Source organism: Octodon degus, unplaced genomic scaffold, assembly GCF_000260255.1.
Source record: "Octodon degus isolate 3935 unplaced genomic scaffold, OctDeg1.0 scaffold00084, whole genome shotgun sequence".
Classification (NCBI taxonomy): domain Eukaryota; kingdom Metazoa; phylum Chordata; class Mammalia; order Rodentia; family Octodontidae; genus Octodon; species Octodon degus.
Window position 1 is genome coordinate 2,223,331 of NW_004524660.1, and position 21,656 is coordinate 2,244,986.

Genomic DNA, 21,656 nt, shown 5'->3' on the forward strand with positions numbered 1-21,656 from the left:
AAAAAAAAAAAAACTTGTCTTGGGGCTGGGGAGATGGCTCAGTGGAATAAGCACTTCCTTGGCAAGTGCAAGGGCCTGAGTTCAATCCCTGGGTCCACCAAAAAAAAAAAAAAAAAGTCTAGCTTAATCTTCCTGATGGTACCATGGGGAAACGGTTGGGATGGGTTTTGAGAAACACTGGGAAACTGTCCACTTACATGTCATTTTATTGCCAGTATATTTTCCTGTTGCAAATGGTAGCTAAGGCTAAAAGTATATTCATTTAATGCACAAATTTATACTCGTGGACAATTTAGTGTGTTCTAGGCATTGTGTGCAATGAGAAAATGTAATCTTCACTTTTTTGGTAGAGACATAGCCTACCGGAAACTAGAATTGATTTGAAACTCTGACAATCAGCCAAATTCTTTGGCTGCTGTCTTGGTATTTCTAGAAGGGGAATGTCGTGGCGGGTCCTAAATGGAGAAAGAACATATTATAAGGAGAAAAAAAAAAAAAAAAAAAAGGAAATTGAAAGGGTAAGAATTTGTATAATTACCTAGTTTCTTATATTTATAAAATTTCAACCAAAAGGCAAATCCCAGTCTAGAAAGTGTGTGTGTGTGTGCGCGCGCACGTGCGATGTGTACACATATGCGTGTGTGCTCCTAGAGACTGAATCCAGTCCTTCCCACATAGTAGAGCAAGCACTACCTATATCCCCAACCCTTTTTATGTTATTTGTACATTTTGGGACAGGATCTAGCTACGTTGCCCACGCTAGCCTCGAACTTGCAATCCTAGCCTCATCCTGCCAGGCAGATGGTGTGATAGGCACACAGTACCATGCTGGCTGGAGCTTCTGCCTTGTTCACTTCATGCGCAACAGTTGAGCTGGTGAGGGATAAGAGACGGTGTACAACCAGCCATGTCAGACGGGTCGACCTTGGCAACGAGTAGTAAAATGATGGATTGCATGTACGAGCTCTTACATAGTCCGTGTTTACTGTTTGCTGTCTGTGAACTTTTCGCAATGGCTGGCAGTTTGGCCTAGAAGATGAAGCTGGTACAGAGAACAGCTGAGATCAGGCACCTTCCAGGTGGTATGGCCAGAGACGGAAAGAGAGCAGATTGAGAAAGCCTAGTTATTCTTTCCCTTGTCTTGGCCTGGGCCACATCCCTCTGTGAGCCTGCCAGGGTTGTTTTTGTATTGTGTTCTGTTCTTCGCAGTATTGTGGGTTGAACACACTGATCTGTGTCTCCATCCCATTGATTAATTTTTTTTTGGATACAGGGTATCCCTAAGTTGCTAAATTGCCCAGGCTGGGATTAAATTTGCAAGCCTCCCAGAGTTCTGGATTACAGGCCTGTGCCACTAGGCCTTTTTAAAAAAAAAATTTGTTTAGTACAGTAGTGATCCTTCCTGTTTTTCAGCCTCCCAAATGCTGGGATTACAGGTGCACACCACCACACCAAGTCTCAATCAATGTCTCAGCGCTCCTTGGGGCAGGGCTGGCACAGCAGACTGGGGATCAACCCCTGGCCCCTGTGTCTGCCAAAGCAGGTGCTTTAATCCACTGAGCTATCTGGCCGGCCCTTAGGCTTGTCTTAAGCCTTCATCCTCATCATCCCAAGGAAGTCCATAGCTACACTCGTTCAACTCTTCCACCCCACCCCACCCAAGGTCACAGGAAGTTCCTGGATCTTGGCCACGATGTGCAGCTGTGTATGGCATGGCTTGTGGCACCCCAGCCCCCAAATTAAGTTGCTCTTCAGGGTGTGGAGGCTAATGTGAAAGTTGCCTTTTAGAAGGGAGAAATGAAGGTTCAAAGCATGGACGAGTCTGTTTCTTTCACTTGGTTGGTCTTCTCCCCTTTCCCCACCCACATAGCAGGAAAGGCTCAAGCGCCTCCTGGAGGACAGGGGCCTTTCTGGGAAGGCCACAGTAAATCTATCCTAGATGCTGCTGTTCGAGAGAGGCAGGTTAAAGCGGCTGTCAGGATGCCTTTTCATCAGGTATGCCTACTGACAAGTAGAAAATAACGAATAGTGACGACACGATACATCCCGAGGCCTTCCCAGGCAGCCTAGTTATTGTCCCTCAGAGCAAAGAGGGTGTAGGACAATGGCCTGAGAACGTCTTTCCATGAGCCAGAGCACAAAGCCCTGCATGGGACCTCTAGGCGCCCTTGGCACAGACATGTCTAACGTGTGTCACTGCCCCCACCGCTGGGATGTGTGCCTACCATGTGCACAGTGCCCACCCTGCTGGAGACTGGGGTTGGGTGGTACCCAGGGCTGGTGGGGCAGCTAGGGGTACACTGTAAAGACAGCAGTGCCAGGGGCTACTCAGGTCAATTCGCTGAGACAGAGTTGACTCCTTGGAAACCACAGAGTAGCCTGAAATGGTTCTTCAGTCTGCTTCCAAAAGACACTAAAAACTCATCTGGGAATTCTGAAAATAGCAGCTGGGTTAAAAGTGGACCATTAGCTGGGTGTGGAGGCACACGATTGTGAGCCCAGCACTCAGAAGGCTGAGGCAGGAGGGCTGCTGTGAGTTCAAGGCCAGCCGAACTGCATAGTGAAAAACCCTGACTCAAAAAGACAAAACAAAAACTTATTCAGAGACTGCCTTGGTGACCAGTCAAACCCTCAGGGTGGGGTACGGGGAAAGGGAGGGAAGTACTGTTCACTGGAAGTAATTTTTCTGCATTCAGCGCAGAGCTGAGACTGCTGCACCCTGCCTCCAGGACAGCTCTGGGGCAGCGTCCACCCACCTTGCAACATGTGCCTCCTTCATGCCTGTGGTGGTGAGAACGGCTGAAGTTATGCCCACAATTCCTGATTAGGATTTAATTCCTAGATCCCAGGAAAGAAAAGAAAAAAACAATTCAAACCTCTGTGCTGCTGTTGCTCCAGTCTCTTTGCATTCAGTCCGGGCAGACTGCTGCTGCCTGTTCTCAGGCAAACAGAAGGTATCCTCCTTCGGCTCATTTCAAATTTTAGCGGACCTTCATGGCATGCGAGAGTGTGTGTGTAAATTTCGGTAAAATGTTTGGAGGAAGAAGAAGAGGCTGTGATGCTACTCTGAGAACCTGACACAAGGAAGGGAAACCAAGCTTTGGACCTCCGAAACCAGAAGCCCCATCCCTCACTGTGCTGTGCTCCTCTTCCCTAAGGACAGAATCAAGGAGTGGGTATGGAGCTAGAGCATGACCAGCAGCTCTTACCTAAGAGCAACTCTGGTAAGACCTAGAGGGCAGCAGTTCAGACTCCACCATTTGCAATTAGCCCCATGACCCGAAGGCACTAGGTAGGCAGCAATTAGGGCAAACCTCATTTACTGACTTTGTGGAACTGGGGATGGAACTCAGGATCTTGCATTTGCCAGGCGCATGCTCGTTCTACCGAGCTATGTCCCCAGCCCCTTGGGCAATCCTCAATGGTCATGGGATTGGTGGCATTTCTGGCAGGAGTACAGAACTGATCTTGCATCTGGAAGTAAGAGATGTGTCTCTCGGGTCCCCCACCCCCATCTGTAAATGCTTACTGCCTCCCTAGGAAGCATGAAGCTGAGAGCCAGGCTCAGTGAGGAGAGGACAAGAACACAGTGATGCCAGCTGCTTACATAGGTTTAATGCGTTGAACTGTCCATTTCTTGTTAACATGCATTCTCTTGTCCAACTTTGAACATCTCTGTGAGGTAGGCTGAGTGGCACGTGGTTTGCTTGTGGCCATACCAGGGTGGGGACTGAGTGAATGGATGCAGCGATTTCCCCAGCTTCCAGGCCAGTGTCTTGTATGTCTTGATGCATAGGCTGTTTATGCCAGCCAGACATAGGGGCATCGGGGACACTAAGCCAGAGGCCTCCCTGAGCTTGCAAAAGCACTGGAAAAGCTGAGGTTGGGGCATCAGGACCCAGGGCGCCCCCTGGAGGCCATGGCAGGTATACAGAAAGCAAGCCAGGAGTACTAGAGGTTCCAGGTCATCAGCTGCCACTACCACCACCAGTCTCTACTGAAAGTACACTGTATTCCCTGCGTCTCTCAACTTTTGTCAGGTGCACAGGCCTTCTTAGTTTATGGTGGGGACTCTCGGTACTTGCTCCCAGAAAAAGCCTCAAAGGATGGCTAGGCCACAGGATGCTTGAGTCCCTCCTCTCCCAGTACCTCCCCATTCTGTCACACTCTGCAGTCCAGGAAGAGGGGGCAAGTGAGGGCTGGCTGACTCAGCCTGCAAGTGCTTAGGGATCTGGAGCTGCGGCCCCAGCACCATTCAGCTAATGATTATTATTAACTCCAAACAGGCCCTGGCACGGCAGCCAGCTGGCTCAGGGAGGACGCCTGGATCTCCCATAGTGAGGCTGGAAAACAAGACCCACAGCAGCCATGCATGGGGGTGCCAGGATGGGAAATGAGATGGGACAGGCCAGCGTCAGGAAGTGGGGAAGGGGAGCCTGCCTTGGGGGCAGCGGGGAGGGGAGGTAGCAGCCGGAAGTGACAGCGGCGGTGGAGCTGACAGCCACAGTGAGGCTGGACGACTTCCACAGACACTGAGCTCCTGCCGCGCACACCACCCCCACCCCGAAAGGCTCACAGGAAGGGCAGGAAAGATGGAGCCTTGTGAGCGCCATCAAAGCCCAGACCAGCCATCCCATTAGCGCTTGGATTTGGGTGCAATGCCATCTATGTCTCTGTTGTCCTCAAGGTTGAGTGTACACATAATCAAACTTGGAACACAATCAAATATGGAATCAAGACTTAGGAAGCCTGATACGGAAATCTGTGCAAATAAGAGGGGGTTTTTAGCACCCTAGATTTTTTTTTTTTTTTTTTCCTAAGAGCAGTTTTCCCTTGTCAGAGAACAAGGGCAGAGGGGCAGCCATTTTGCTTCTCCCTTGAGGCCTCTGTCTGGCTGAGGAGCCCAGCTAGTACCCAACCATCAGGAGATAGAAGGGGGAGGGGGAGGATGGAGCTCACAGCCGGGAGGCATATGCTGTGGGCAGCCACTGAGCTCCCAGCTGCAGGAAGCGTGCCCTGGCACTGAGGTCTAATGGCTGTCCAGCTGCTGCCCCAGGATGTGAAGACAGGTGGTGGTAGAGGGCGAAATGGAAAGACGGGAGGGGAGGGAGGCTTCCCCCACAATCTGGCCTCCCAGGAAAAAAAGCTCCTGCTGGTGACCTGCTCCCTATACTGCAATCAGACTGGGCCAAGCAGACCTCAGCCCTAGTCTGCCCTGTGCCCCTGCCCTCCAGGCCTGCTGGGCAGAGAGGCGACAGATGGGTCCCTTTCCTCCTGCAGAATATAAATGATTCCCCTTCCTCCCAGGGCTGGGAATAGACATCAGATGGCACAGCCCACGCAAACTGCCGGCTGTCAGCACGCCTGCCCGCCTGCCCGCCCACCAGCCCCCACACCACCTGGGAGGAGGCAACACCTCAGGCAGGCTTGGCTTTCCGGCATTGCCTGCTACTCAGGGCAGGCTGACGAACCTTAGCAGGCCCTCTCACCCTGTGTCAGCCGCCAGCACTGGCCATGATCAGGAGAGAAGTGGAATCCCTGTTTCCAAGTGACCCTAGGTGAGAAACTTCTCCATGCAATCCGGTAACTATCAATTCTAACTTTGCACCATGTTGGGCAGTGGGAGGTGGAGAGGACAGTCACCCTCTGCACAGCCCTTGGGTGCTCAGCACCTAGAGAGCTCCTAGAAGATGCCATCTCACCCAGGAGAAATAAAGCAGGTCCACTGAGGATACTTCTGCTCTCATCATCTCATTCCTGTGCTATTAAATCACACAGCCTGCCTGCTTCTGAGTCATGTGGAGAGGAAGCCCTGAAGCTTCAGCAGGCCTGGGACATGTAAGATAAGTGACATCAAAGTAGGCCTCTCCCTGCTCACAGGAAGTGGAGTGCTGGCCCATCCCAGGCCTCCCAGTTTCCCATGGGTTGGATCTGTGTAAAGAAAGCCAGATGTCTTCAGTCCTTCCGAGATCTACCGAGGTCTCATTGCCCCGAAGGTGCTGGGCTACAGCTAACCAGCCTGGCATCCAGTCCTTGCCACTGAAGGCAGTTTGGGGAACTCGTTTCAGTTGGAACAAGAAAGGTTTTCTACAGGGAAGACAGCCCAGCCTTCATCTGCCAGCTGGCCAGATGGGGCTATCTCTTAGGTCAAAGAGCTGACAGGAGATGACAACCTAGGAAAGCTTAGATGACAAAGAGAGAAAGGGAACCAAGAAGGCTTTGTTCTCCTTGATGAGCAGAGCTCTGACCACTTCTTTGGTCCTCATTTTGCTCTAAAAGCATCAGAGTAGTTCCATGAAGCTGTGTGCTAAGACGAGACCCTGAGCCCTAAGGAGAGTAAAACACGAGATGCCCAAGACTGCTCTGCCCTGAGAATGGATGTCAGGGAAAGGAGCACATCCGGGTGTTGCAGGCCAGGTCCTGAGGTGGGCTAAAGGAAGTTCTTAGCTGAGCCAAGGATCCTATCAGAAGCTAAGGGCTTGGTTAAGCCAATGCAACTTCACACCTTCAAAATGTTAAAGTGACTTTAGTGCCTTTGCTGTCTCGGAGTCCAGGAGACATTCCCCTGGGCGCCTTTATGCAACAGTGCCAGATCCCTTGAATCCAAATCCCAAGAGCTAGGTCAGCAAGCCTGCTGAAGGGCTACAAGGGCAGATGTCTTTCTCAAGGGAGCAAAAGGAGAATGAATGTGAAAGTTGTATCATCAGGCTGCTAAGTGGTCCATACAGTACAGAGCTGGGAGTGGGTTCGGTGCCACCAGCTTGGAAAACACTGAACGTTAGAGATGAAAGGGACTTAGAGATAGTTTAAAACCATCCAAGTCCTGAGATACAGAATTTACCTAAGGTTGCACAATAACCTAAGAGGACCACAAGCAAGACCCATGAGTTTTCTCCACTGTATCACTTTGCTTTCCCTAAAGCGACTTAAACATCTGTGTCTTTCATTCATAATGTGCACAAATCCAACTGTTCATCAGGCAAATAAGAAACCACTACCACCACCACTGCCTAATACTTCTGCCTCCCACCAAGAGTAGAGGCCTCAGGCTCAAGTTCTCTATCACCTCCCACTTGTGCCCAGTGCTCTTGCCCACTTTTGCCTACTGAATCATCGCTCAATAATACATGCTTGCGTTTCTGCAGCCCCTGGCCTGGTTACGAAGTACAAAAATCCAACACTGCTAAAGTTGATCCCTTGAAGTTCACCAAGGAGCCCCTGAGGTCCAAGGCGAGTGTCCCTCTGGAATTCTGTTAGGAGGCACTCACATTTGCATTTTCTTCCTCGGCAAGTAGGCTCTGGAAATCTGGTGCATGATCACCAGGGCTGGGTAGAGGGGCAGTGCCAGGCACAGGTACCAGGCTGCGCCTTTGATCTGGGCCTGGAACCACACTGAGTACATTCCCAGGAGCACCGTTACTGTCGCCATCAGGTAGACCACCAGTCCACATGTCAGATGGTAGAGCTTGAGGCGAGCCACCCTCGAGACCCTGGCTGCCCGGGGAAAGAGGAGGCAGAGCCCACACAGAGCCTGAGCGCCAGTGGCCAGCAGCGTCAGAATGCCTACCCAGCTGTGCCAGGATGCCAGATGGGGCAGCTCGCTGCGGATCTTGCTGGAGACGATGAAGCCGAGGCCTAGGGTGGCACAGAGGATGGTCAGGGTCTGCCCTGCCCAGTGGAGCCGGATCCAGGCCTTTCGGGAGCAGAAGAGGAATGGGGAGTGCTCAGGCGAGAAGATTAGGATGGCCTCAGCCATGCAGAGGCAGAACTGTGAATACAGAAGAGGCCAGTGAGCCGTGGATCTGGTTTAGGAGCTTGAGAAAAAGGAGGTGACCTCACAGATCCAAATGGAGGACAAAGGGTGGAGGCTAAAGGACTTCACAGGTCAGCACTTGAGTAACAAACAGGGAACTGGTACTTGAATGTCTCATCACTCCAGCTGACATTTGCCTTCCCATTTCTGGGACAATGGAACAGCAAATGTTAAACTTTCTCCTGAACTTTAGGGGCAAGGGCAGTGATGACTATAACAGGCCTTCCACTTCCTCCTTCCAAGCCCCGGTGAAGTAATCTCTCCCAAGCCCTCTCACCTTCTGAAACACCTGACCCTTTACCCATGGCCCAAGCCCTCCAGGATCCCCAGCCCATAGGCCATGGGGAGGAAGGGAGCCCTGGCTGTGTCCCCCACGTCTCTGAATCTTAGGCTGAGCCTTCTCAAAGCTGGCTGCTTCCCCACGGGGGATGCTATGCATATCCGAAACCAGGCGTGGACAGAAGCTCAGACTCACCGCCAAGGCCATGAACACTGGATGCCAGGAGAAAAGACCTAAGAACCAAAGAGACCGGGCTGATGGCTGAGCACCACTGCGTCTGTGCCCTCCCCGACACTAGGTGGGGCCCAGATTCTGGCCAGGGTGCGAAGGTCGGCATTCCCCTCTCAAACCTACTCAGGAACTCAGGGCAAGGCGGAGTGGCAAGGGGCCTTTGGGTGAACGCCCACAGAGGGCTCCCAGCAAACACGAACCAGCGTGGCCTGGGCACCCCCCCCCCGCCCATCTCGGCTGTCAGCTGAGTGCGAGTAGACTTCTCTCTCTCCTGCCCTTGCATCCTTCAGAAGCCCTGCTTACGGTGGAGTGACAGTTTGAGTTCTTCGATCACCTGCCTTCCCCCACCTCCAGCACTCACTCCCCAGGCCCCGCCCACCAGACAGTGACACCCGGTCCGCTGCCGACCCCCACGCTCCCGGAGCTGCCCCTCAAGCACCTTGGCTCCGCCCCTCCAGTGCCCTGCCCCGCCTTACGCACTCACTGGTTCCTGGCCGGGACAGCGCAATCAGAAAGATGGTGAAGCCCAGAGCCACCAGGTGCGCCAAGATCCCACTGCCTCTCCGCAGCCAGCGGGTCAGTCTCGGCTCCCTCGCTTGAACGGGAACCAGACCCACGTCCAGGGGCTGCATGGCCGTGCAGGGCCAGCCCGCACAGTCCAGCTGCCGGAGGCGTCTTCCGGGTTTGCGAAGGCGGAGGCTGTGGCAGCTGCAGGAGAGGCTCCTCCCCGGGGGAGCCACCGGCAATGCGGCGGAGGCGCCCACAGCGCCCCCTGGGGGCCGGGGGCGAGCCTCAGGGGCCGCTCCCCGAGACCTGGACCTGCCACCTCCCGGCGCAGCTCCTTGTGTACCTGTGCCTATAAGGGCTGCATCTGAAGCAGCCAGTGGGTATTACATCTGTGGCAACTGAGTTCAGTGAAACCTCAAATCGCGCACTTGGTATGCAGACCCGAGTGTGAAACCAGCGTCTTTAGCAGTTTTCCTGAAGTATTGGGATTTCCTTAGCGGTTCACTCTCTCCTGCCGTCTCTTCTGGCTTAAGGGGACAAAAATCTCTCCTTGCCCAAGCACGAGAAATAAAAGGAAAGGACAAGGCTGAAAACCTAGTGCCCTGAACCTGGCGAATTCAGGTTTGAGGGCGAAGAGAGAGATGCTAATTTCAGCCCCATCCGCAATTGTCCCCAGCTGAGCTAGGAGGAAGAACTAGGGCACCTGGCCTGCTGCCTTCGTAACAGCTGTTGAAACCCTGAGAAGCCAGGTGAGCCTGAGGAACCAGCGCCTCCCACCTCTGAGCTTTGCAAGTGACCTCCCAATTCCTTCCTGCCTGCAGACAGGTGTGGTCCGGCCTAGCCCTGGAGCCCTGGCCTTCAGGGCAAAACCACCAACCAAGAGGTGACTAAATAGACGCCAGCATTAATCCTTTTTTTTTGGTACTAAAAATTGAACTCAGAGCCTTGCTCTTGCCAGGAAGATGCTGTGCTGCTGAGCTACATCCGGGCCCTCTAGCATTAATCCTGAGAACAATTACCAACTCAGCTCAAGCTCCCTGTGTGGCCAAATACGGAGGACACTAGAAAGAGGTGAGAAAGGCAGGCACAGCCAGAGAAACGCGACCATGGAGTAGGATGGAGACACATTCCTCATCATCCCACCTGAAGACTCCCGCGAGATGCAATCCCCAGACTGAGCCAATTTTTAAAAAATGTGTGTCTGCGTGTGCACGCGTGCGCGGGTGCCTAAGACCTAGAATTTGACTACCTATCATCTCAGCCTTCGGGATGGGGTTGGGGACAAAAAGGACACTCATTCTGCTACATTATTTTTCTTCCTTTTCTGTGTTTCTGTTTTTATATTTTGTTAGCAGCAACAGAACAGGGAGACAATCTTGAGGTATTTTAAAGAGTTTTTTTTTTCTTAAAAAAAATATAAAGTTATAAAAAGCGGCAGCAGCCTGGGACCCGGATCTGGAGGGGAGGAGGTGCTGGCGGCTCCGTTGCAGTGGGCAGGCACTTTCTCGTTAATGGGCTTTTGACTGTAAGAAGACAAGAGGCAAAAGAGGCAAGGTCAGGATGGGGACTCAGCAGTCATCACACCCTGTGAATTATGCAGGCTGTAAGGGCCAAACCCTCATTTGCCTCTGCTGGCCTGGTAAGCAAAACTGAGCAAGGCAAGATAAATGCCAGCTCAACAGGGGGAGCCAGGGGATCAAAGTTGGAGGACACACGTGCATGTTTGTACACATGCGTGCACACACACACACAGACCCTCAACAACAGGCAGACTGGACTGAACTGTAGCCAGGGAGGCGGTCAGCCCACACCTGCACCTGGCGAATAGCACTTCCCCTCCTGTCTCCCACAGGGCCTTGCTGGCACACACCATGCAGGAGTGCAAAGCAGGCCGCCCCAGGGCTTCCATTAGAAGGGCAGACACACCCAGCTGCACACTTTACTAGAAACCCTGGAGGACCAACATCACCAGAGAACCTGGAGGTGAGACAAGCACAAGGCTGGCACCCAGGTCTCTTGCACTGTGTACCTGCCTTTTGGGTCCTCTTATAAGAGGAAGAACTGAGGAACAAGACCAGACCACACCCTCTTTTCCTCAGTCTCAATTTAACAACCCAAACTCCCTTTCTTTCAAGGGGTAGATGTGTCTTAGGTCCTGAAGCAAAGCCACAGCAATTCAGAAAGCAGTTCCCTTTGATTAAAGATAAAGCAAGGAAAAAAAAAAAAAAGAAGAAAAAGGCAAGGGCAAAGAGTAAAATGCTCTGAATTCAAGGGACAGGCAGGCTGTGGATAGGATGTTCCATCACTTGATGACCTCTCTCTAAAGTACTGGCCCAGGAACCCTCAAGTTCCTTTTTCTCTTCCCTGCGTATCACCTACTTAACACCGTTCCATGTTGGGTACCCACTGTGTTCCCTACACTCGGCCTTCCTGATCCTCTCTGCCTGCTCCTTGGGCAGCTGGGCTGGTACCTTCAGTGTAGAGCACTTCTCCTCAAAGGCCAAAGCTGGGCCTGGCTTCTTGCGGCGCACAGAGCAGGCCGTGTCAGCAGGGGCACCAGCCTGACAGTGCTTGGCCTTCACTGGCCGGCAGTAAGTGGCCAGGTTTTTCCGCTTCTTGGCTACTTCCTCCTCAGAGAGGCAGTTGGTTGGCAGGGCCTTGGCGGGGTGTCCAGCGGCTCCCCGGTTCTCCAGCTGAGAAGCCTTGACAGGTGTGGAGGGCGGATGAAGCGAACCCCGACAGTCCAGGGGCCCTGCCCGCTTCATTCTTGGTCCCACTGTCCCATTAAGGCCCATGGCTAGGGCAGTTTTAGTCTTGGCTGAGAGACCCCGGCAGCCAGACGGTTTGCCTTTTCCAGTGGGTTCAAGGATGCAGGTCCGTTTGAAAGTGGTGGGGCCAGGGGATAACTTCCGCTTTCGAGAAGGAGCCTCCACCTCCACCCCATCCTTGCCTTTGGATGACTTGCTGGCCTTGGAAGGTGGCAGCTTGCTGAAGGATGGGGATGGCGTGTTGGCAGGCAGTGGTGAGGTGATCGCCTGGCTGCCGCCCATGCACTCCGCCTGACTGCAGGCAGCTGCCACACTGGGGGAGCCTGCTGGGTAGCTGGGAACAAGGCTGTCCTTGTTAAGGGGTGTGGAGGCCGGGCAGGCAGGTCTAGGGGGCGGGCCAGGAAGTCGGGGGCAGCTGCCCATGGAGGATGGGCTCAGGGGAGCAGGTAAGCCGGCGCTGACAAGGTGGGGTGGAGGCTCAGCCGCTGGTGGGATCTTCCTGCAGCAAAAAGAGAGTCCCCTGTGAGTAACATGCACACCAGAGGGCTTCCCAGCACACACCGGTCTCCTGGCCCTGCCTAGAAATAGCCGGGACAGCCCCAGAGTTGCTGCCATCTGCTGGGAGACAGTGGAAGTGTGAGCCAGGCAGAAGGCCTGGGAAGAGAGACCTCAGCACTCTCCAACTAGTGCATAGATGAGCTCGCTTTAGGCCTCCGTGTGGGCATCCCCCGCCCAAGTCACTCTGAATGTGCTGGAAGTGAAGAGAGCAAGAGCCGAGACTCGTCCCCAGACTACCCGTCCCCGCTGTCCAGGCTGCTAGGCCCCTTCCTTCTCCACCTCACACCATGCCCTAGCTGGGGCATTCCTGGCAACACCAGGGGACACTGATGGGCGCGAGGGAAGGACAAGGGCTTCTGGGGTGCACGTGTGCGCAGGCTCAGCTCGGGAGGGCAGGCTCTGGGTCCAGGGCACTCACTTCCACATGTGTGAGCTGAGGTGCCGGTCCAGCATGGAACTGAGTGCAGAGCAGAACCGGTCCAGTCGGCGGCTAAACACGTAGCATCCCGGGCTCACCAGGCGGCTCCCGAAGGTGCAGAACTGCAGGCAGAAGGAGGGGATCCGGTTGGCAGTGCCTGAGGTTCGGGAGCCATCTGTGCGCGAGATCTGACCTCTGCTCCATACTGTGGGCCAGGACTGGGCCACCCCCCTCCCCAGGCCCCATCCCTGGTCCTTACCGCCTGTGGCCGCGGGGGCCGGGTTGCATAATGGCAGTCAGGGAGGGGGTGGAGGTCCTCAGATGTCCCCTCCTCCTCACTCTCCTCGCTGGAGGCCTGGGCCCCACCCCGGGGCAGAGGGAAGGGGAACAGGCCTGGGTCCCCATCACCACCACAGGGGCTTTCATCATCCAACTCACTCTCAGAGGAGGCCCGGGACCTAGAAGGGCCAAAGGGGAGGTGAGGATGATGTGACGGGGGAGGTCAGGATGGGGGTGTCCCTGAACCCGCCAATTTCAAAAGGCCGGGGGCGACACCCTGCTGGGCAATGAGAGGAAAAGGAAGGAGGAAAAGAGGAGGATGAGATAGAAAAAGCTCAGAAGAGACAGAGCCCGGGGCCACAGCTCCCAAGGGATTCTCTCCCCAGCCCTTCACTTCCCAGGCCCTGCCTCCTCAGGGGGAAAATCTGCTCCAGATTCGCCTCCTCCAGAAAATCTTCAGAGCTTAACTGCACCCAGCTCTGGTCAGCCCAGTCAACTCTCTCAACCCCCTTCTTGCATCACATATTCCTGCGAGCCTGTCTGGGAGCTGAGCCTGTTTCGTGTCTGCCCCTCGTGTTACAGGCAGAGATGCGTGTGTGTCTCCTTCGGCAAGGCAGGCTCTCCCCGGGGTCCAGCGCAGCCTCTGCACACGAAGGGGCCAGGGAATAAATACACAGTAGGACTGCCTCACCCGGGACCCTGACCCTTTCAGCTCCCCAGTGATAGGTTTTAGCTTTTCAGAAGTAGCTGGGAAAATATTCAAATCCTGGGTGTTGGATCTGGCATGCCACAGAGAGGCAGGGCTACTGGGATATGTGTGGGCAGGAACAGGGGAGCCACCTGCTTCTACAACATTGCCAGGGCCCAGGTACCCCCCACAGGCAAGGCTGAGTGAGCACATCTTCTAGAACGCTCCCTGGGCCTGTCTCCAAGGGGTACCTGTTGTCTTAGGACCTGAGCATCCCAGTTAAGGTGGGGGCCGGATCTTATACATACCTGGGCAGCACACAGTATGGGTAGGTTTGCTTGGCTCGAGCAGAGAAGGTGCTGCCAGTCGCCCCTGTTGCTGCCACAGCCTGAACTGAGGAGGGAAGCTCCTGGGAGGGGCGCTGGAGAGCTGGCTCTTTGTGTCCTGGGCTCTTCTCCTTGGGGGACTCCCCTCTGCGAGAGCTGGCCTTCAGTTCTGCCACTAGCACATCAAAGTCCTTGGCCCGGCCTTGGACCTCCCTGCGCTGGTGCACTGAGTGGATCTAGAATAAAGCAGGGCAGGGGCATGGGGCACGGGTCAGAACTGAGCACAGGGGCCAGGCAATCACGTGTTCTGCCCTAGGCAGGTAGGGTGGGGGTGTGAGCAAGTACTCCCCTTCTTGGGATGGAGGAACCTAGGAGCCACTTCCAGCCTGCTGTGCTCCCACCTCATGTCCCCTGGGGGTTGGTTATTTTCTTTTCCCCACCCCAGGAGTGAGCCTAGCCCCATCCTTTCAGCTGGGTCTTTACAACCTGTAAATTCTGCTCCTCACCTAGCCCACTTCTGTGCTGCCCTTCCCTTACCATGCCCTGGGGATTGGGGTTACCCTGCCCTTCCCTCACATTGCCCTGGGGATGAGGATTCCCTGCCCTTCCTGCACTGTGCCCTGGGGGTGGGGGTTACCTTGCAAGTCAGCAGGCGAGTACAGATCTTTTTGGTCTCGGGATTTATGACCCCACACTGCCTGTTGAGGTCACACTCCTTCCCTATGGGGAAAGGGATCCCAGTGAACCTCAGGAGCATCTCTCAAAGGCCCAGGAGTAATTGGGACAAAGGCACAAGAGCCTCTAGCCCTTAAGTGTGGGGCTCCCCTTTCCAGGCAAACTCTTCTGGGCACCCACATCTCTGCAGGGTGTAGGACCAGCCCCAGCCCAGGCACTCCTTTTGGAGACTTCAAGCCCAAAGCAGGGCACTGCATATCAAAAAGCAAAAGCAGCCACAGGCATTCAGGATGCCAGACCATCCAGCCATAAGATACGAAAGGAGGTAGTGGTCCAGTCTCTAAAGGGAGGAAGGGTAGCTTCACTTGTGGCCTCAGCCTTTCTAGATGGAGAACCTTTCCGGGAAACAAGCTCCCTGACTTCCAAGCCACCTGGCCAAGGACAAGGAAGCCCAAAGGCATCCGACTCTATCTTCCTGAACCCAAGGACTGTGACTACTCACGAGCCATCTTCCGGTGGGTTTTGGGGGGCAGCTTGGCCCCACCAGGCTCCTTCTCCAGAGGGCTGCCTTCGGCCCGGTGATTGGAGCCCTCACCAACAATTATCTCGATGCCGTCTCTGCCAGGAGGCTCCTTAGAGGGGGGAGCCATGGGCACTTTTCCAGGGGAGTCCTTGGGGAGGCCGCCCGGCTGGCTGAGGAAAGCAGAGGGTGGGGCCACCCTGATTCCATGTCCATTGGGCTTCGGGAGACTGGACATCTTCTCAAGATTCACCACAGGCACGAAAAGGCTACACGTGGAGAGATGGTATGGGCTGGGAGTGGGGGGGAGGCTGGCCTGAGGCCTAGACTCTAGCCCAGAGCCATTCCCTCAGGCCCTGGGACTGGGTAGAAAAGGGGAGTCTATATTCCCTAGAATACAGGAGCTCCACACAAGGCTGGCTGCTTCCTGCCGTGCATAGTACCCCTTCACCCACACTGCTGTCAACCCTCCCTGGATTTGGATCAGGGACAGTCTTGGGAAGTCTCCAGCCTCTTCTTACCAGAGGTTGTCCTTCTGGGTCTTTTCAGGAGGCGGGTGGCCACGGCTCCGGGACCCCTGGCCCTTCTCCCTGGAGGAGGTTTTGGTGGAACCTGGGGTCCTACAAGCTGGGCCCTGCCCATTCACTACATGGCATTTCTGAGAGCTGGCAGGGGCTGGAGGTGGGGGTGGGGCCCGGGCATAAAGCTTGCTGAGGGGCCCATGTCTTCTTTCTGTCACCAGGAGGTGGAGAGAGTAATCAAGGTGAGTGCTGCAACTGCCTCCTTCCCCAAGCTTCTAGCCTGCCCACAGACTCCCATCACAGGATGACTTTCCACAGCATACACTGTGCATCTGCTTCCTTCTCTTCTGCACTGGAGCCTTCAAGGCTCAGAATTCTAGACCAGATTCCTGACTTCCTTAATGTCACTCGATGTGAGAAGTTTGTTCAGTCAATAGCCCTCCACCCACAACGCTGATGCTGCCCTGCACTTCCCCGCCACCACCCTGCACTGCCCCACAAGACCTCCCGACTGACCGTCCTCAGAGTTGCACGTTCTACTGTGCCCTGTCCCCATGTCTCCTCCCCAGAGGTCCCCTCACCGCAGTGCTTCTGGAAAGCTTGAGGCTTCACCACCTGGCTGCAGTGGTTACACACAACCAAATAGAAGTCATCATGGGCTGGGCAGTGCCCGAAGATGGACATGTCTGCAATGACAGGAAGTCCTTATCACTGGGGCTGGGGACCCTGGGTTTCCCTCTCAGGTCGCTCCCACGCCAGCACTCAGAAGGCACTTCACCCCCCAATGGACAGAGCGGGCTTTCTGCTGGGTGCTCCCAGTTTCCAGACTTCAATCTAACCGGTACTGAAGTACACAGGCTTTCACGTTGAAGTACGTGGGGCACCAATCACCCATGATTAGAATCTCCAGTGACAGTTCACAGGAGCCAGTGCAACCCGCTGACTCAGGCCTATCAAAATGAAGGCTCCCCGGACCTGCCGCTTCAGGCAGCCATGGAGTACAGCAGTAGTGGGGAGGTGGTCATGTCGGCCCTGAGTCCCAGCCCCAACAGGTATTACTCCCACCTTCTTTAATGAGGGTCATGGCGTCCAACTTCTTCATGTTTTTACTACTCTCCTCCTGCTCAGTGCCTAGAGGAGAAACGCAGATCAGACAATCTACCCCTGCTCTAGAGCCCCAGTGTCCTACCCAAGTAGGGTCTGCAGCCAAGTACTATAAAACCCACACTCTCCGACAAACTCCTGGGCTCAGCACCACCAGAACAACCTTTCAGTGGGTCATTCTCCCTTCACCTGCTGCCTCTAAAAGAGCTGGCCCTGTAGGAAGCCCCCAGCTAGCTCTCTGCCGGACCCTACACAGTGCAGTTCAGGGTCCACCACTGATTAGTTAGGTGATTATGGTTAAATATCATCTCTTTGCTGGGGCTTGCTTCCCTGTTTAGAGGAGAAACAGTCCTGAAATTTTCTACAGAGCCCAGAGTGCCTTCTTAAGGTTTCTTACACAGGTCCTTTCTGCTACTCTGTGGCACCCCAGATACTCTCCAGCTCCCCTCCCCCATAAACTCAATTTTGCTCCAGCTGAGTTACCAAAGCCCTGTCAAAAGTTATACCCAGCTTCTCAGGTCTTGCATTGATAGGCTGCTTACAGAAGACAGAGACTACTGTCTTTAGGCCCTTTGGCATCTTCAAAGTCTCCTTGGTCAACTAAGTGAGCCTCTCCCCTGCCTCGGGGGCTGTTCTTGTTCATTGGGCACAGGCTGCCCTTGTACCTCAGTTTCTGGGTTAATGACAAAAACATCTTAGCTGCGCAAAGCAGCTTTTTCCCCATCCCCCTCCCTTCTCTTCACCCCCTCCCTGTCCCTTGAAAAAAAAATCAATTCTGAGTCACCAAACCCTCTGACTCCACTTCCGGTTCTCAATGCACCCAGACCCTGACAATGGCCCTATCCATGCCCACCAGCATGGGGCAGTCCCAGGGTGGCCTGTGCTTCTCCTCAGGTCTGCTTTCAGATGCTCACTAACAATATACCCTTTCTAAGAGGAGAGGATCATGGACCATCTTATATAATATCCTGACAGGAGAGGTGGTGGGTTAGCCATGCAAGAGACAAGGGGCAGCTCCCACTCTTAAGTCTGTTGAAGGCAAGTGTGGGGAATGATGGGCAGAACAGAGCTGGCGCCAGGAGCCTCCTAGGAGAACAAGTGTCATCTGAGACAGCTCCATGAGGTCTCCTACTCCACCTCTTCTCACTTGCAAACTTCTTTAGGGGCGTGATGCCTGCTGTCACCCCCAAAGGCAGAGAGGCCAGATGCTCCCTGGGGCCCAGGAGACAAAGATCAGAAGGGGCTGTAGGCCTATACCCCAAAGGCACCCAGGGGCCTACAGAAGATGCGGGTCATGGGAAAGAGCCAAGAGGCAGGGCAAGAGGCCCGGGAGAGGACAGAGGGTTGGAGAGGCATGGATGGATGGACTGAAGGAGAGAAGGAGGGTGGGAGGATGGATAAGGTGGATAGATGGGGAAACTAATGCAGAGAGGGCGGGGGTCCAGCAGCACTGCAGCATGCTGGCAAACGCCAAAAAGGTGCAGGAGGTATGGGGCAAAGGTGAAGGAACAAGGGGGCGTAAAAGGGGGCACAGAACTGGGGTGCGTGGGAAACACGTGGAGAGGACTGCTGCGGTTAGGAAGAGCCAGCGCAGGTGCAGGATGGGCGGAAGCTGGAGGCCAGCAGACATGGATAAAGATAAAGGCAAGTAAATATAGGGGCAGGTACTGGGCAGCAGCAGGAACGGAGGTGGGCTGGGTGGGCTCCTAGCGGTGAGCAGGCGCTAGGACCCGGAGGCGCGAAGGTGGTGGAGCGGGCGGGCACTAGGACCCGGCGGGTCCTTTGTTTGGGGGGCCGGGGAACCGGACGGCGGCTCCAGTCGGCGGCTCCCCTCAGCAGGCGGGGGCCCGGAGGGGGGGAGGGGACACAGTGATGGGGTCTCCGGACTCTAGGGTGGCTGTACTCACCGTCGGCCGCGGGCAGGTCGGCCCGCTCCACCCACGAGCTCCAGCTCTGTCCCGCGAAGTCATCGAGACTCGGCACCCGCCGCTCCAGAGCGGCCATTGCTGCCGCCGCGCGTTCACGCACCGCCATCACCGCCGCGGACGCGCGCCCGCCCGGCGCCGCCGCCGCGCGGCCCCCTCCCCCGCTGCCCCACCGCGGGCACGCCCCTCTCCCCCTACCTTTGCAATTCACTCTTTGCGCAAGCGCAACTCGGGTCTCGTCTCCCTCCCGCCCGCATGGCCTTTTGGGAAATGTAGTTTCGGGGGTTGTGCCTACGGTGCTTGCGGCGTGAGCCCTTCCGAAATGCACAATTGCAGGGGGATAAGAGGAGATCAAGGACTCCAAGATCTCCCCTCCTAACCCTGTGCACACATTCTTTGACACTAGTCCACTCTCAGGCTCACTGCACACGCACCACAGCTCAAACCTCTCTGCCCAAGACGTCCCTCTAAGCCATGCGCCAGCCAGCTGGCTGGCGCCCCTTCCGGGGCTGGCGGCCACGAAGCGACTCTGCTCCCCTGTAGATCGAATAGGGTAGGTGCAGGGAGGTGGGCGCAGTGAATAGGGTAGGGCAAGGGGAGGGAGTCTGTAGGATGTGCTGAAGGACACAGGGGTTGGAGCGGGGGAGGGCCCCAGCTCCCGCGTCGTTCCTCCGCTGGGGGAAACCCACGCTGCCCTGATGCAGAACAGAGGGTTGGCGTGCCGCTGTCTGGGTTTGGTAGGGCCTAGCGTAGCTGACCAAGATCACCTGTCAAGATGACAGAAAGCTATCAGAGCCAGCTCCGGAATTAGGGTGGCCCTGAGGCTGCTGGTGTTTGCAGCGTCTCTGCTGATCTGTCTCTCTTCTCCTGAGAACTGCAATCGATACCCTGCACTGCCTTTTCCCAAACCGTGACTCGACCCTGATTCCATCCATCATTTTGGCTTCTTTTTCTAATGAATATTTTCTCTGCTGGAAAGGCTGCTACTGAAGGCTTGGCTTAGAAAGATTTCTCATCATATCTGTCATTTTTTCTTCCTACGGCCTGGAAAGTACCTTAATCATCCACCTCTTTCTTTGTAGCTAATAACACCTCTTCCCACCTTTCACACAAGACACAAACGTCTGCCTCTTTTCTTGTCCCCAGCCCCTCACACCTCACCCCATATTGCACCCCTTAGCTAAGAGGAAACCAAGTTTGGGAGCAAATAAGTCAAGGCCTATAATTTGGAGACCTCAGATTTTCTTCTTTTCATCCAGGAAAGGTTTAAATACTTATGGGATAATAACCTGAGACTCAAGGATGATCTCTAAGAGGTCCAGGAACCTGGTGAAATTGAATGTAAAATTGTGTCCAAGTGCATTTTTCTAAGGAAGGTAACTGTAGAATGTGACTGTCTTTCTGAAGGGAGTGGAAGTGCAAGTTTGCTCTGCAGGAACCATATAGTAAAGAGGGGAGCATATGGCCCTCGACTCCTGACAGGAAGCTCGTTCAGGTCACAGATGGTAGGAGAGCAAATGGAAACCACTCTGTGGAAGCCACTATCCTTTGCCTTTTGAATTTGCTCCAAATTTGCTAATGAGTCTTAGTTACTTTGGATTGAGTGCCACCAAAAGAGGCGATATCTCCACACTAGGGCATGCTAGAAACAGCTGCTCAGCCAGCAGATACTACTATTGGGGTTCAGAGAGGAGAAATGTTGGTATTTGTCCCAAGAACTCAAGCAAGGGAGAGGAAAGGGGGAAAAAGCCCAGAAGGGTTCCAGTCTTGGGTCCATGGCAAATGCTTGCAGCACTGTTTATTCAAATGTGTAATAACAAGCACCAGAAAACAACATGCAACATTCTCCCCCCACCCCTGATCTGCAATTCTAAAAGTAGGAGACCTGTGACCATGATCTTCAAGGGAACTTGTGGAGGAAAGATCCTCGGTGGGCACCTGGCAGGGTCAGAATCTGTCAGGGCAAAGGGCAAGTGCCCTGCCTGCTGGCCTCCTGCAGCTGCTGAAGAAGTCAGACACCTCCTCCCACTTCAGCAAGGCAGTGATACCAGTGCTGGATGGAGGAGTCATGAATCCTAGGAGGACAGCCCTGCCCTTGGCAGTTGGCCCTGACTGGCCCTCTGGAGGTAATGAGGTAAATGGGTCTTTCCTCTTAGGGTGGCCATAGCCTAAATTAAGGTTATTGGCTGAGAATCATCCAGCCTCTTGAGGAGGAGAAGGATCTCTGCCCCAAAGAATTCTGGGTTGGGAGTTCTTGGCAGGAGTGAATTCCCTCCCTGCTTTCCCTAATTGAAGGGCCAGTTGCTAACTTTGGCCCCCAAATGAGAACACTTTATCCATCACATTTCAAATAAATTATAAATACAGACACAGAATCCAAACAAAGTTCTGGTAGAAGCTGCTCACAGACCCCCACAGGGGCTGGCTTGAAGAAAAATGAAAGTCACCCCTTTATTCTCTGTATCTTTGGAGCTGTAGACAAAACTGTCCCACCTTGTTCTTGAGGACAGAGAGTGTTTCAAACTTAGGAACATTCTTACCCCCATCTCCTTTCTTTCCTCCTCAAATTATTTCTCAAAAATCTAAAAAAGAAAACAAAAAATCTAATTTCTTTTACTGAAGAACTCTGGAGAATTTGGGGATGTAAATCACACTCCCCCTACCAGTGGGGGAAATTCTGATCCAGAGAGGAAATGACTGGCCCTAAGTCAAAGGTTCTAAACCCCAAGGACACCAGCAATGCATGTGTTACTGTGAATGGCACTGCCTGGAGCAAGGAGGCTTACAGGGGCGACTCGGTCCTGAGGAGAGACTGGCACAGGACACACTCACCTTTGGGAAGCTAAGTGGGCCAAATGGTTGGGTTCGTCCCTCCTCATCCTTCCCTGAGCAGCCCCAAGGCCAGGGCAGATTGAGGTGTTTTGGGGTGGGTAGGAGGCAGGTAATCCTTCCCCAGCTAGTACTCTCAGGCCTTGGGGTCCAGAGAGGGACTGAAGGAGATGTCAGGAAGAGGAAATAGACCAAAGACAAATATGGAACTGGG

The 21,656-nt window shown here is 54.3% G+C and overlaps 2 protein-coding genes across 5 annotated transcripts; both read right to left on the bottom strand.

Moving 5' to 3' along the window:
• Positions 1–3,595: 3,595 nt before the first annotated feature.
• LOC101568583 (cytochrome b561 domain-containing protein 1) lies at positions 3,596–9,101 on the bottom strand. Of its 2 annotated transcripts, XM_004636923.2 has the most exons (3): positions 8,809–9,101; positions 8,289–8,326; positions 3,596–7,768 (listed from the first exon to the last, which is right to left on the bottom strand). In XM_004636923.2, exons 1-3 carry the CDS (start codon positions 8,954–8,956, stop codon positions 7,265–7,267), a joined length of 690 nt encoding a protein of 229 aa, XP_004636980.1. In that variant the 5' UTR covers positions 8,957–9,101; the 3' UTR covers positions 3,596–7,264. The 2 variants fall into 2 exon arrangements, with proteins under 2 accessions (XP_004636980.1, XP_023577507.1); XM_023721739.1 differs by lacking the exon at positions 8,289–8,326 and having other exon boundaries at positions 8,809–8,994.
• Positions 9,102–10,146: 1,045 nt separating this feature from the next.
• Atxn7l2 (ataxin 7 like 2) lies at positions 10,147–18,770 on the bottom strand. 3 transcript variants are annotated; one of them, XM_023721750.1, is made up of 12 exons: positions 18,596–18,677; positions 16,650–16,715; positions 16,166–16,270; positions 15,585–15,795; positions 15,046–15,332; positions 14,506–14,588; positions 13,851–14,104; positions 13,435–13,497; positions 12,835–13,033; positions 12,576–12,697; positions 11,303–12,098; positions 10,213–10,354 (listed from the first exon to the last, which is right to left on the bottom strand). In XM_023721750.1, exons 2-12 carry the CDS (start codon positions 16,684–16,686, stop codon positions 10,340–10,342), a joined length of 2,172 nt encoding a protein of 723 aa, XP_023577518.1. In that variant the 5' UTR covers positions 16,687–16,715; positions 18,596–18,677; the 3' UTR covers positions 10,213–10,339. The 3 variants fall into 3 exon arrangements, with proteins under 3 accessions (XP_004636982.2, XP_004636983.1, XP_023577518.1); XM_004636925.3 differs by lacking the exon at positions 13,435–13,497 and having other exon boundaries at positions 10,147–10,354; positions 18,596–18,770; XM_004636926.2 differs by lacking the exon at positions 13,435–13,497 and having other exon boundaries at positions 10,147–10,354; positions 15,046–15,236; positions 18,596–18,764.
• Between the last annotated feature and the right edge of the window lie 2,886 nt (positions 18,771–21,656).

Coding starts and splice junctions, on each gene's coding strand:
- LOC101568583 (XM_004636923.2), bottom strand. CDS start 8,956: ATGCAGCCCCTGGACGTGGGTCTGGTTCCCGTTCAAGCGAGGGAGCCG. Junction 8,327..8,808: donor GCTGTCCCGGCCAGGAACCA/GTGAGTGCGTAA, acceptor TTTGGTTCTTAG/GTCTTTTCTCCTGGCATCCA. Junction 7,769..8,288: donor CAGTGTTCATGGCCTTGGCG/GTGAGTCTGAGC, acceptor CTGTATTCACAG/TTCTGCCTCTGCATGGCTGA.
- Atxn7l2 (XM_004636925.3), bottom strand. CDS start 18,722: ATGGCGGTGCGTGAACGCGCGGCGGCAGCAATGGCCGCTCTGGAGCGG. Junction 16,716..18,595: donor CGACCTGCCCGCGGCCGACG/GTGAGTACAGCC, acceptor TTTCTCCTCTAG/GCACTGAGCAGGAGGAGAGT. Junction 12,698..12,834: donor GGCCCCCGCGGCCACAGGCG/GTAAGGACCAGG, acceptor TTCTGCCTGCAG/TTCTGCACCTTCGGGAGCCG.